This window comes from Cervus elaphus, chromosome 12 (assembly GCF_910594005.1).
Source record: "Cervus elaphus chromosome 12, mCerEla1.1, whole genome shotgun sequence".
In the NCBI taxonomy this organism is placed as follows: domain Eukaryota; kingdom Metazoa; phylum Chordata; class Mammalia; order Artiodactyla; family Cervidae; genus Cervus; species Cervus elaphus.
In genome coordinates, this window is record NC_057826.1 from 62,716,491 (window position 1) to 62,730,286 (window position 13,796).

Genomic DNA, 13,796 nt, shown 5'->3' on the forward strand with positions numbered 1-13,796 from the left:
GGGTCCATGCTGAGGGAAGAGCAGAGTTGAGAACAGAAGTACTCCGAGAAAATGAACTCAAGCCAAAACTAGAATGAGTTGGGAACAGCGGAAGGAAGTGAAGCACCTGATCACAAACTTAAGGAGAGGAACAGGGTATTGCTTCAACTGCTTCCCTGCAGGTGAGAGCACTTCTCAGAAGCCAGTGCAGCCAAATACCACCAGTCTCATTGCCTAGCCCTGTCTTTGGGGGAGTTTATTTGAATGAATATACATTTATATACCACTCTGAAGACAAAACAAGTCCAGAAAGTATTTGCCTGATGCATACTGGCATCCTCATTTCCTTTTTGTAGGGCCTCTGCGGAGGCAAAAGCCCCTGTTAGGTTTCCCCTTAGTCCCTCAGAGCAGAGAGAAGAGGGCAGTGTGAATGCCTTGGCAAAGCAAAGATGAAATGGATCACACAAGTCACCCTAGTTAACCTGGTTAAGATTCTCTCCTGCCTGGCAACAGGAGAGTCGTCTTCCTCCCATTGGCTCTGTCTTCCAAAACAGGATTATGACAGATGGGGAAGAGCATTATTAACTTGTGAAATGTTTCTAATGCTTTATCCATATTGTTTTTTCTCATCTATTGGTAAATATTAGTTCTGTATAGAGCATATAGGTTATATAGTAAGTATTTTCCCTAAGACAAGTAAGTAACTTGTACTCATTTTCTTAAGCTTGGAGAAAATGCAGAAAGATCCCAGTGCAGGAAAAGAATCCACTCTCCCTGCTCTGCTTCATAAGCCGTGTGTTCCAGCTGTGTCCCGTGCTGACCACATCTGGCACTATGATGAAGAATATCTTCCAGATGCTTCCAAGCCTGCCTCTGCCAACACTCCTGAGCAGGCAGACGGTGGTGGCAGCAATGGATTTGTAGCCGTAAACCTGAGCTCCTGCAAGCAGGAGGTGGATTCCAAAGAATGGGTGATTGTGGACAAGGAACAGGACCTTCAGGACTTTAGGACAAATGAGGCTCTAGGCCATAAAACAACTGGAAGCCCTTCTGATGAGGAGCCCGAAGTCCTCCAGGTCTTAGAAGAGTCGCCTCAAGACGAAAAGCTCCAATTGGGTCCTTGGGCAGAAAATGATCATTTAAAGAAGGAAACCTCAGGCGTGGTCTTTGTGCTTTCTGGGGAGTGCCCTGCCACTGCTGCTTCAGAGCAATATACAGATCGGCTAGAACTCCAGGCTGGAGCTGCTAGTCAGTTTATTACAGTGACACCCACAAGTCCGATGGAGGCGCAAGCGGAAGGACCCCTTACAGCGGTAAGTTAGCTGCTCCTGCCATTTTTCTGTCATCCACTCGAGGTGCTATTAAAAAAGGATTTATCAACTAAGATTTCTCAGTGGAGGCCTAAGTTTGGCACATGGGTATAAAGGAATGGGGCTTCCCTGATAGCTCAGTTGGTAAAGAATCCTCCTGCAGTGCAGGAGACCCCAGTTCAATTCTTGAGTCGGGAAGATCTGCTGGAGAAGGGATAGGCTACTCACTCCAGTATTGTTGGGTTTCCAACTTGTGGCTTCCGTACAGGTGGCTCAGCTGGTAAAGAATCGGCCTGTAATGTGGGAGACCTGGGTTCAATCCCTGGGTTGGGAAGACCGCCCTGGAGAAGGGAAAGGCTACCCACGCTAGTATTCTGATCTGGAGAATTCCATGGACTGTATAGTCCATGGGGTCGCAAAGAGTGGGACACAACTGAGCAACTTTCACTTTCACTGTAAGGGAATGATGTCTGGGCTGAGTTCTGTAGTTAATCTCCCAATGTGAAATTTCTCAAGTGTGGTGGTTTTCTGACAGGATAAGCAATCTAATATGTGAAATGTCATTATAACCTAATTTCAGAATAACATAATTAGACCCCAAGAAGTGTCTGTGTGTATATATAATAATGATTTTTTAAAATTTGTAATTCTAGAAAGTTTTATATTTTATATGAAGATGGCATATGTTTAACCATTCATGGTTTATACTTTATACTATACACTGTTACTAGGTATCATTTTTTGTTTCTTCTACATAATCTTCACCCAGAAATTTCTCATATTTTACATTCCTTTTAAACAGTGGTTTTCCAACCTTTTTTCCACATTTAATTTTTATTTTGATAGTAGTTCTCCACCTTTAATGTCCATTGTTCACAAAATGGAGTCCCAGCCTCACTTTCATAGCTTCTGCTTCAGGAGGTCTGGGAGAGTGAGAACCCAGGAATCTGCATTTTAACAAGCAGTTGAAGATAAATTGTGATACAGGCCTTCAAAGGAACATTTTGAGGAAACTCTACTCTTTGCACTAAGTCTGGGCATTTAATGGGGATACCTGTTACCCTGTTCTTATCAGTAAGCATTGGTGCCCTCTGACTATATGAGACCCGCAAAAGCCAGATCCAGAGGCAATAAGGAACTGTATGCAAATCTCAGGCCAGAGTGGGTATATCTGCTTAGATGGGTGGAGTACCAGGTTTCCTTAAATGCCACAATCATCTAGCAACCATCTCTTCCAGCTCACCAGTAACAGCATTGTTCCCAAAGCTGAAATGTTTTTGGTTAGAACAGAACTACACATGCAGGTGTAAGATATTAAGAAAAGGCAACAAAATTTAATTTTGTGTACAGCTCTGTAGGCATTTACCTGCACTTCAAAATAGAGAAATAAATGCTGTCTCTTTCTTCATCAGAGTTAGTCAGTCTTTCCTTCTTTAGAAGTCATTAACTGCATAAAGTGACCTAACCTAGGGAACAAGTTTGGGCTGAAATCTGGCCCAAACTTTGCAGGCTGAACTGTGCATCTTTGTGTAGGGCTGTTTCCTCTTTGAGGGGCATCCTTTTCCAAATTGTACAAAGGTACCCATGGGCTAGAGGCGGATCCTCCCTTCCCTGAATTTTTTTTTCCACTGCCTTCCCTGCTACCTCTTTCCATTCATTCCCCCATTCCTCCTTGCCAGATTCAGTTTCTTCTTTTCTTTGACCCTTTTAGCTCACTTGCTAACTTGCTCAAGTATTTTATATAATATATATATATACACACACACACACATATATATATATATATATATACTCACTTGCTCAAGTATTTTTCCAACAGCATTCTGCTGTGCTTCCCTTCATAAAGACTTGCCTTGGTTCCCTTCCACCTGGTGTTTTTTACCCTCTCCCAGAGAGTATTCTGTCCATTAAAATTGTTATGATTCTCTTAACACTATCTGCAATGTTTTCCCTATCAAGCTTTTAAAAGACTTGTATATTATATTTGATAGTATGCATTTGATCTTATTTATAGATATCTTTAAATAAAAACCTTTTTTTTAACTGAAGGTCTCTTAAATATAAACTGCATCAATTGTACATTTATGTCTAAGGTACTGAACTTACCATTCTCTTCATTTTGGGGAGCTTGGGATAAAAATACATCTTGGTTCTTTTCTTGCAGCCTACGTTCAGAGTTTACTTTTGCAAGCAGATAGTATTACTTCCCTAACTTAACTGCAGACATATTAAATAGGGAGTACCACCAGTTAGTCTGTCTAGGTCTTTTGTAGTTTTGTTTATATGCTCTAGCTTAGGTAGTATGATAAAACACACTTTACCGTTCTATCTGAATATTTTAAATTATGACATATCTTGATGGGAAAGAGTTTATATCTTTTTCATGCAAGCTTGCTTGTTTGTTATGATGATGTGAAAGGAAAATGTCCTTGTATCTTAAAATATGTAAGAACTATGAAAATAGGCAATGCAAAGTTTATCTGTATTACAAATATGGCTAGCATATTAAATTAACTGATGAGAACTTCAGCTGTCTTTAATTCTCTCTGTTTCTTAGCACAGATTTATGAACTTTGTTTAGGGCTTTCCTTATCCATACACATGAAACCACTAGTTATCACATAGCATGTATAAAATTTTTAGATAATATATTTTGAAAGATGGATAAATTTGCTAGATTGAAAAGAAATTGGTTTGGGGTTGTTTTTGGAAATTAGATTTTTTCCCCATCAGGGTAAATGATTATGAAGTTGAACACCCTACTAATCATTTCTAAAAAGATGCTGAACAACATAGATTTACAGGGAGTAAAATAAGACTAAGCTTTGGTTTATAGGAAAGATATTAAATTATGTTTTGATTAGCAAATGGAGAGGCAAAATTAAGCTGGCATAAATGAACAAGTGTACAGAAGGAAACTGATATAACTGCTCTGAAAGAGGTCTGACTACTGGACCAGAATGGCAGTGATTGTAGGAAAGAAGGTGACCAGTTTCATGTGGTGTTGGGTAATCACTGTTGGTAGGGAGAAGTTGGACTTGGGTCTTAATATGGAAATGGAAGTTATTCCTTACAGAATATTGTGACAGATTGTACCACATGATCTCTTGGTTCTAGACAGTCCTTTAGAAAGACAGTGCTTCATTTTACTTTGCAAACAGTGTAAATGTGACTGGAGAATAATAATACCACCTATATGTTATCTATTGCTATGTAACAAAGTACTCCAAAGTTAGCTCAGTTGTGTCTGACTCTTTGCAACCCCATGGACTGTTAGCACTCCAGGTTCTTCTGTCCCTGGAATTTTCCAGGCAAGAATACTATTTAAGCAATAGTTGTTATTTCACACTTTTTCTGAGGGTTGGAAGTACAGGAGTAGCTTAGTCTGTTAGGTCTGGCTCAGGGTTTCTCATGAGGTTGCTTCCAAGCTATTAGCCAGGAAAATCATCATATGGTTTGACTGGGCTAGGAAGATCCACTTCCAGGGCCATTCACGTAGTTGTTCGCAGACCTCAGTTCCTCACTGAGTTTTGGCCAGAGGCTTCAGTTCCTCACCACTCAGGCTTTCCATACTTGACATGGCAGCTGGCTTTTTCAGTGAGTGAGGAGAGAAAGAGACAGAGATGGAGGAGGCTTGGTGGTAGAGAGAACACCCTCCACCAAGGTAGAAGCCACACTCTTTTATAACCTAATCTCAGAAAGGGCAGTCATCATTTCTGCCATATTCTATTAGTCACACAGACCAACCTTTCCTCATATCAGGGGACTGTAATACACTGAAGAACTTTACTCATTGACTTGTTTCTCAGACGTTGAGAAGAAGAAAGCAGGGGTTGGGGGTGTAAAATAATGCACAGGGAGGGAGAGGACAAGAAGAGTCACATATTTTTGTAATCTGTCTGTCAGCATCTATTAAGAGGATTACTCTGACAGTGTTACAGGAATTACTAACACCAATACTAGGAGATTCAGGTCAGCAGTTGATTGCATTGCCTTAATTCTGTTCTTGTCAGTCCTTCAGTTGATTAAGTGTCTGCTAAATTCCAGGTTTTGTGCTATACCTTAGGGATAAACAATTGGTACCACCCTGTTAGGTTGACAGTGAAGACCTGAATCTAAACAGTTACCTTAAACCACATGAAGTGATTGTGGTGGAGCTGGGTACACAAATAAGGATATAGATAAATCTGCCTAGGACAGGAGTATGCAATGTTGGGTGTTTTAATTGTCTCTTATTTTCTGATTTTATTTACCATTGTTATTTAGTCACTAAGCCACATCTATTTGCAACCCCATGGACTGCAGCACACCAGGCTTCCCTGAGTGCCTCCCAAAGTTTGTTCAAACTCATGTCCATCGAGTCAGTGATGCCATCCAAGCATCTCATCCTCTGTTGCCCCGTTCACCTCTTGCCCTCAGTCTTTCCCAGCATCAGGGTCTTTACCATGGTGAAGATGCATTACTTTCAAAAACAAGAGAACTTTGAATAAGTTTCCTGGAAGGAGATGCAGGGGTGTCAAGCAAAGATCGCAGCGTGTACAAAGGCACAGAGGCTTGAAAGGCCAAAATTCAGAGTATTTAAAAAAGTAAGCCAGAATGGTAGGGCAAAGGAAGGAAGCTGAAGATGAGCTGCACAAGTCAGGTGATAAAGGACATTGGCCTGCCATGCTGAGGTATATGGCTGCAGGACAAGAAACTGCCAGGTTTGAGGGAGGGGAGTAACATGGTCTTTGCGAGCCATGTAGAGAGAATGGCTGGGGGAGCAGCCAGTGAGGAGGCTTTGCAATTAATTCAGTCAAATATGAGGGCTTGCATTGTGAATTGTGAAAATCTCAATGAAGACGTGAGAGATAGTTCAGTCGTGCAGCTTACCTGAAATAGTAGCTTCATGTGACTTCCAGTGTCCACTGAATATTTGGAGCCCTTGTACACCTAGAGTGACTATATTAAAGCTCAAAGAGTTACTCAGAGTTTCCACTGAAAAGTGAATGAGCCGTGTAATATGTTGATTGATGTATCCTTTAATAGTATGGAAAGGTGAAAACTCTTTGGATTGATTGCCACCTGGTTGATTGCTTACCAGGTGGCACTAGTGGTAAAGAACCTGCCCGCCAGTGTAGGAGACATAAGAGATACAGGTTCAGTCCCAGGTCGGGAAGATCCCCTGGAGGAGGACATGGCAACCGACTCCAGTATTCTTACCTGGAGAATCCCATGGACAGAGGAGCCTCGTGGGCTACAGTCCATGGGGTTGCAGAATCAGACACAACTTGAAATGGATTTTGTGGGAGTTGAATGCTTGTGCATTAACTAGGGAGTAACTAAATGTCCTCTGTCTGATCACGGATTTCTATTTTTGATCTGGAAATTTGGGTCACTATAAGTATAGAAAAGTTTTACTTCTGTGAGTTTACATCTATAGAATTATATATATATACACACATGATACATTATATGTATTATATGTATATAACTATATATGATATGTATATATATATACATATATATATATGATAGTGTAATTTCATCCACGAACAGTCAGAAAAGTCTAAAGACTGGGTGGACCAATTTGGGGAGTAAAAAAAGCCCATTTGTGAATCGTTCAAATGAAAGACTGGACTGTCACTTAGGAGAGGCTTCATGGAAGGAACCCAGGCATCCAGTGTTGATTTACTCATATGTTCAACCTTTATTGAGCATCTCTTGTGTGTCTGGTACTGTGCTAGGGATCAAGAATTCAAAGCCCAGTGAGTCTTCTCACTATTTAAATATGACAGATGCTGTGATAGAAACATAGGTTGTGGAAGTTGGGGATAGTTGGACTCTGTTTATCCCGAAAGTGTCTTCCAATATTGTATGAAGGGGCTTGAAGACTATTAAATCCTGTAGCCATCTGTGTGATACATAATTATAGGCCAGCCAAGAAATACTTATTTCAATCTGTCTTTTCTGGGACTTCTAAAAAAACTTTTACTCATAGTTTTTGGCTTTACTTGTGTAAAGTAATAAATATGTACTTTACTTGTGTAAAGTAATAAATATAAAGATGCTTTAAACAAAAAAAGTCTACAGTGAAATTTGAATAGCCCAAAGAAATTTGAATGGTTAAAATTTAATTTCTTTCAAACAAACAAAAAAAAAATTTAATTTCTTTCTTAGGCCCAGAATTTGTTCCTATAACTCAGTTACTGTTCCTGTAGTAGGAACCCATAAATTACCACCTCTATCTCTTCTAAATTATTCGTTAGAAAAGCACAATGAAATATAGATATTTCATATACCACATTACTTTCATTTGGAAGAGAGACTATTTGGTATGGATGATGAATTTACCCAATTTTTATTATCTTAATAGCATTACTATCCTTGAATGAGAGGAAAGGAAAAGGATAATTTGTAAGTTAAAATGCAAATAGTTGGTTTGCAATTTGTCTCTTGCTGTGTGGCCAGTTCTAAACATCGGGTAACTGTAAAATAATGAGGCTACTTTATCTGAACTAAAAAGTAGTGAGACTGATACTAGTCACACTCAGGACTAGGCCTTAATAAAAATAAGAAAATATGAAAGAAATGGAAAAGATTGAGGTCATTTTCTAGTTCTGTAGAAAGGTGTACTGATACAATTAGAGAACAGAAGAAAGGAAATGTTTAAATTCATGCCTTAATGAAATGTTTGTGAATTAGAGAATTAAACCTTTAAAAGATGCATGCGGCTTACTGGCAGATCATTAATTTAGCCTATTTGTAGAATGTCCCGAGTATAGGAATTGCTTTTGTCTCTTTATAGTCTAATGTTAAGGAAACTGGTTTCATATATACTTAGAATTAGCTTTCTTTATTTCTGCCTGCAGCTATTGATCTTTGGTTTGGCTCATCTTAATGTTTTGTGGATTTTTTTGTTTTATTTTTGAGACTCAGTTTCCAAGACTTCATTTAAGAGTGTGTAGTACAAGTCAGTAGGCTTTGCTTTGAGGGACTTTCAAAATCCTAGAATCCTGTCCCTGATTTTTTTTTTTTTTTACTGTGTTTTTCTTCATTTGTGAAATTTGTGTTAGTAGAAGTACTTAATTAAAATACCAAGCAGGTATGAAATGGAATCAGTAAAAATGATTTTAGGAATATTTTATAAATTAAAGTGCTATATAAATATTATATGATAGTAATTTATGCAGTTTATCATAATTGCTCAGAATCTTTTCAAGAAAATTAATTCTTTTGTCTGGTTGTTCATATATCTTTTCTGTATACAAGAGTATCACCTCTTTTGTCACATCACACATATATATACATATGTATCCTGAATTCAGATGAATTAAACTCAAAAGTACATTGATTCCCTAACTTGAATCCTAGACCAGTGGAGTGTTACTTTTGTAAATAATGCTGATTTCATTTTGGCTAATGTACTTGAAATTACATATAATAATGAAAAGACTTGGTTTATTTTGAATGTAAATATAGTCATCTCCCTAGTTATTTGGTATTTAATACCATTTCATATCTGTTTTTCTTACCACCATCACTCTCGGGTCTTAAAAAGTAAATTTTGAAGAGTAAATAACTATAAATAATTTTAGTTTCAAAGTCATTTAAAAAAATATTAGAGATTTGCCATCTGCCTTTAGTATAATGAAAGAGAGAGAGGTACAGGTATAAGGTGACTTCCTGAAGGGTGACAGCACCAATAGAACTTACTACCTCTTTCGCAAGGTCATTGTAGGTGTGGGCTTATTGTGAGAATTCATGCCTGAGCTCAGCCTGTCTTGAATTAACCTGATAGAGCCTAGCAGGACACTGTTTCCATTTAGGAGCTATTCCAGGACATTAGTTAGGTGTTTTCTCCCTGGGCTGGGCTTAGGGCAAGCTTTGCATGTTCTTAAACCTAATGGTATTCCTGACACACAGAGAAACAGATCTAAACACTTATCTGACTCCGGCCAAATGGGTTTCTTAAGTGTCATTGGACTAGAGGTGGGGTCTAAGTGAAATCTCCCGTGACAGCTCCAAATTCATTTCACTTTGATATCAGACCAATTTCCATAGTTTTATTAGAGCTTAATGGGCTTCATTAAATGATCTGAATTACTTTCTCAAAAAGGCTTTTTTCTTACCAGTTTATGTAGTTGACATTTTCTGTCTCCTTACACATTTTAATTGGAAGATGTAGGTGTCCTTAAGAAAGGACATTCTTACTAAATATTGAAACTTATTCATATAGAATTGAAATGACCTCTGTAGAAGGATGGTAGAATTTCATTTATCATAAACTTGACCTTAAAAAGTTAAATAAGATACAAAACATTAGTAACATCTTCATGTTTGCTTATAGGAAAATATCAGTAATATTGATTGGCAGAATTTATGGGAACAACAAATGCATGTAAATTTGGAGTTTTTCAACTTCAAATAATTTGCTAATAATTTTTCCCTATGATCCTGTATCTGGATTCTGGCAGGAAATAGCTGGGACATTCAAAGGGACTTGGAGAAAATTTAATGAAAGGACCTTTTTACAGATGTGTGGGTAGAGTTTAAGAGAGCCAGTGGGAACAGAAATAGAGGGAGCTATTCAATTTTCTGAGTCCTGAAAGAGGAGGAAGAGGGCAGTTAGCAGAACCTGGAAAGAGTCATAGCTATAGGAGAGGGGCCATGTAACAGAAGCTGTGACCAGGAGTGTTAGAATGTACCACCAAAGCTGCAGTCCCTCGGGAGGAAGCCAGGAGAAGTAACATCCAGATCTTTCTCTCCTCCAATTCTCTGATCCTCTGTTGGTGCTGCCCTTTGGGCAAACACAACCAGAAGTCAGAAGACAAGGGAGCCTGGACAGTGCAGGCAATAGAAGCCACTCTTCAGGGCACAGAGCAGGCTGAAGAAAAGGCAGCAGAGGTGAACTTAGAGGAAGGCTGCTCTGGACAGTTTCCGAGTAGGGAGCTTGAGTATCATGCATTTTTGTTCGGAATTAGTCACCTGAAGTATGAGTTGGGCAAATCCAGTTGGGATCTGTGTTCCTCTTAGAAAAAATTAGAATTTGAGTGGTCAGATCTCAACTCATGGATCATTTATAATTCCACATGGTTGCATTTAACTTTTTTTCTCCTCTCTCTCCAGATTACAATTCCGAGACCTTCTGTGGCATCTACACAGTCGACTTCAGGAAGTTTTCATTATGGTCAGCAGCCAGAAAAGAAAGACCTTCATACCATTGAGCCCACTGTGGAACTTTACTCTCCAAGGGAGAACTTCTCTGGCTTGGTTGTGATAGAGGGCGAACCACCTAGTGGAGGAAGCAGAACAGACTTGGGGCTTCAGATAGATCATATTGGTCATGACATGTTACCCAATATTAGAGAGTATGACAGATCCCAAGACCTTGGACCAAAAGACCTTCCTGACCATAACAGACTGGCTGTGAGAGAATTTGAGGGCCTCCCTAGGGAATTGGAAGAGAAAAGCATTCTTGTAGGGTCAGATAATGAAGAAGAGAAATTAAGTAAAGGGCAGCATTATATTGAGATCTCCCCTCTCCCAGGAGACTTGGTAACAATGGAAAGGGATCATTCAGCTACTAGTGAACCTCTTGATGTGACAAAAACACAGACTTTTAGTGTGGTGCCAAATCAAGACAAAAATCATGAGATAATGAAGCTTCTGGCAGTTGGACCTTCAGAAGTATCTCCACGAGTTATTGACCCATACGTTGAAGAGCAGATAGGCCAGGTGGCAGCAATGCAAAAAAGTAAGATATCTAAGGAGGATGACATCAGGGGTGAAGATTTGCCAAATCATTCCGGAGACCTCTCTACTTTTTTGCACCAAGAGGGTAAGAGAGAGAAAATTGCTCCTAGAAATGGAGAGCTATTTAATCCTGTTTCAGAGAATGAACATTGTCCCCCATCCCGGAAGGATGTGGTTAGATCATCCTTTGTAACTAGACACAGCCGAATCCCTGTTCTAGCACAAGAGATAGACTCAACTTTTGACTCATCCTCTCCAGTCTCTGCAAAAGAAAAGCTCCTCCAAAAGAAAGCTTGCCAGCCAGACCTTGTCAAGCTCCTGGTGGAGAAAAGGCAACTCAGGTCTCTCCTTGGGGACCTCTCAAGTGCCTCTGATAAACTGCTAGAGGAGAGATTAGCCACTGTTCCTGCTCCCTTTTCTGAGGAGGAAGTCTTCACCCCCTTTTCAAGACTGGCTGCAGAGTCACACCTGAGCAGGTCAGCCGAAGACAGCTTTCTGGCACCCATCATCTCCCAGTCCAGAAAGAGCAAAATTCCAAGACCAGTTTCATGGGTCAACACAGATCAAGTCAATAGCTCAACTCCATCTCAGTTCTTGCCTCGGCCACCACCCGGAAAACCACCCATGAGGCCTGGAGTAGAAGCCAGGTAACGCTGTGTCCTCTCCTTTGTTAGTGTGCAGCTTGATTTCTGGGTCTGCTTGATGACGCCAAAGGTTTCATCTCTTCACTGCTGCTTCTGATCGTCTGCCTCCTTCCCTGTCTCTCCCAGCTGTACAGCACAGTGTAGTTGAGGTGTTCAGTTTGACCCCAGTTACTTGTTAGCTCTCCCACTTTCTAGTAGTATGAACCCAAATTTCCTTATCTGAAAGATGGGTAAAACATTTGCTTAATTGTTTTGGGAGGAGGAAATCTGGTAGCATATGTCAAGAACTTTCTTTAGTGCTTATTAGCATGAGACAAAGGTTCTCTTCTCCAGTCCATTTTAACGAGATAGTTGGTAATTTTCTAGTTTTGTCTAGTCAGAATCCCATTATAACAGATGTCATTATGATATCAAGTTCTAGGGAAGAATCAGTTCAGTTCAGTTCAGTCGCTCAGTCGTGTCGGACTCTCTGCGACGCCATGAATCACAGCACGCCAGGCCTCCCTGTCTATCACCAACTCCCGGAGTTTACTCAAACTCATGCCCATCGAGTCGGTGATGCCATCCAGCCATCTCATCCTCTGTCGTCCCCTTCTCCTCCTGCCCCCAATCCCTCCCAGCATCAGGGTCTTTTCCAGTGAGTCAACTCCTCGCATGAGGTGTCCATAAGAATACTTGTCTATAATTTGATGAATGAATCCCGGTAACAGTTGCATAATGAATTAAATTTAAAAAATCCTATAGGGAGTTTCCCTACATCTGATGATATATAGAACCATACATAATAAAAATATTGCCTTAATATTTACTGTATGGTATGCTTGTTTATTGAAATATTCTTATTTGTAGTTGACTAGGGAGTGATTTTATTTTGAAGAGGGGAAAATAATTGGGAAGTAATAAACCAATTAAGAGTGCTTTTCTTGGAGCCATTACTCACTTTTCACAAAGTAGTATGGTCTAAACCCTTGGAGAAGAAAGTGAAAGGATAGTCTTAACAATAGCAAAGTGAACATCAAAATAAATTTACATGAAAATTATAGCCTGTTTTAGATAACACAATAGGCCTCCATCTGTTACAAAAATTTCTGAAGTATATTAAAGTGAGGTTCTATCTGTATTATTACTCAGCAGAAGTTGCTATCCTTACCTAAAGTAAGTTCAGTTTTGACTTGCCTTAGGGTTTCTTTCAGGTTCGAAGGTAAACATTGGACTTGAAATGACCATGGGACTAAACTTCAACAGGAAAAACAGTGATGAATAAACAGCAGTCATTTAGCTGAGACATTTTAAAAAGATGATCCCCTGAGCAGTATTCACACATCCCCCGCTTCTTTTTTGCTTGGCGTCTATGCTTAATAGAGATAGTATATCTGTGTATATAGCTGCTTTCAAAGTATAGCTACTTTGGACTGCAGCTCAAGTCCAAATCTTAATTATCATTTACTATTTAGAACTTTGCATGTCCCTTAAAAGAACTTGGTAACTTGATAACAAAGCCAAATATGTGGCATTGTGTCAGATACTACACAGCTGACCAGCCTGAAACTCGGGAAATTCAGTGGGAACTCAGCTTTCCCACACAGGTCCTGGCATAGAGGCATTGTCTTACTCCATTCTAGTTTTACTATAAGATCCATGAAGTTAGGCTTAACCAGAATGAATTCCTGTCATTTGTCAGTGTAGGTAGATGATGGGGAAGAAAGAGGAGAGAAAATTTAGAGAAAAAAAAAACACAGTAACTTGTTCTGACCTATGATGGTGATGTGGCTATATATGTCCCCTGCATCCTGAGGTGCCAATACAACTTGGAAGTTTTTCTTCTGGTTTCTTCTGTGAGGAGTGGCATGTCAGCAGTTTGAGGTTTAAATTCTTATACCAAATGGATTTTAGATAGGCCAAGACAGAAAGACATTTAGGGCAGAGGAGACACTGCTATTCATATGAGTCTTTTCTATATTTGGAATTCTGGGCCCAAGCTTGTTTGCCAGTAAGAAAGGCAAACAGTCCCCAAACCCAGCTCTCCTGAATCACAGGCTATTGTGAGGGGCAGAACTGAGCTATTGTCAGGGGCAGAAACTGAGGCCCAGAGAAACCAGTGACTACTCTTTTCTTTTGGAAATTATTA

At 39.6% G+C, this 13,796-nt stretch overlaps 1 protein-coding gene across 9 annotated transcripts in view; it reads left to right on the forward strand.

Moving 5' to 3' along the window:
• Window positions 1-13,796, forward strand: part of TTBK2 (tau tubulin kinase 2) — a 129,302-nt gene that overhangs the window by 107,970 nt on the left and 7,536 nt on the right. For all 9 annotated transcript variants that reach the window (XM_043919116.1, XM_043919115.1, XM_043919114.1 and 6 more), the window contains 2 exons: window positions 704-1,292; window positions 10,398-11,671. In XM_043919116.1, the coding sequence (XP_043775051.1) occupies window positions 704-1,292; window positions 10,398-11,671 (1,863 nt within the window). The remainder of the gene's footprint in view (window positions 1-703; window positions 1,293-10,397; window positions 11,672-13,796) is intronic.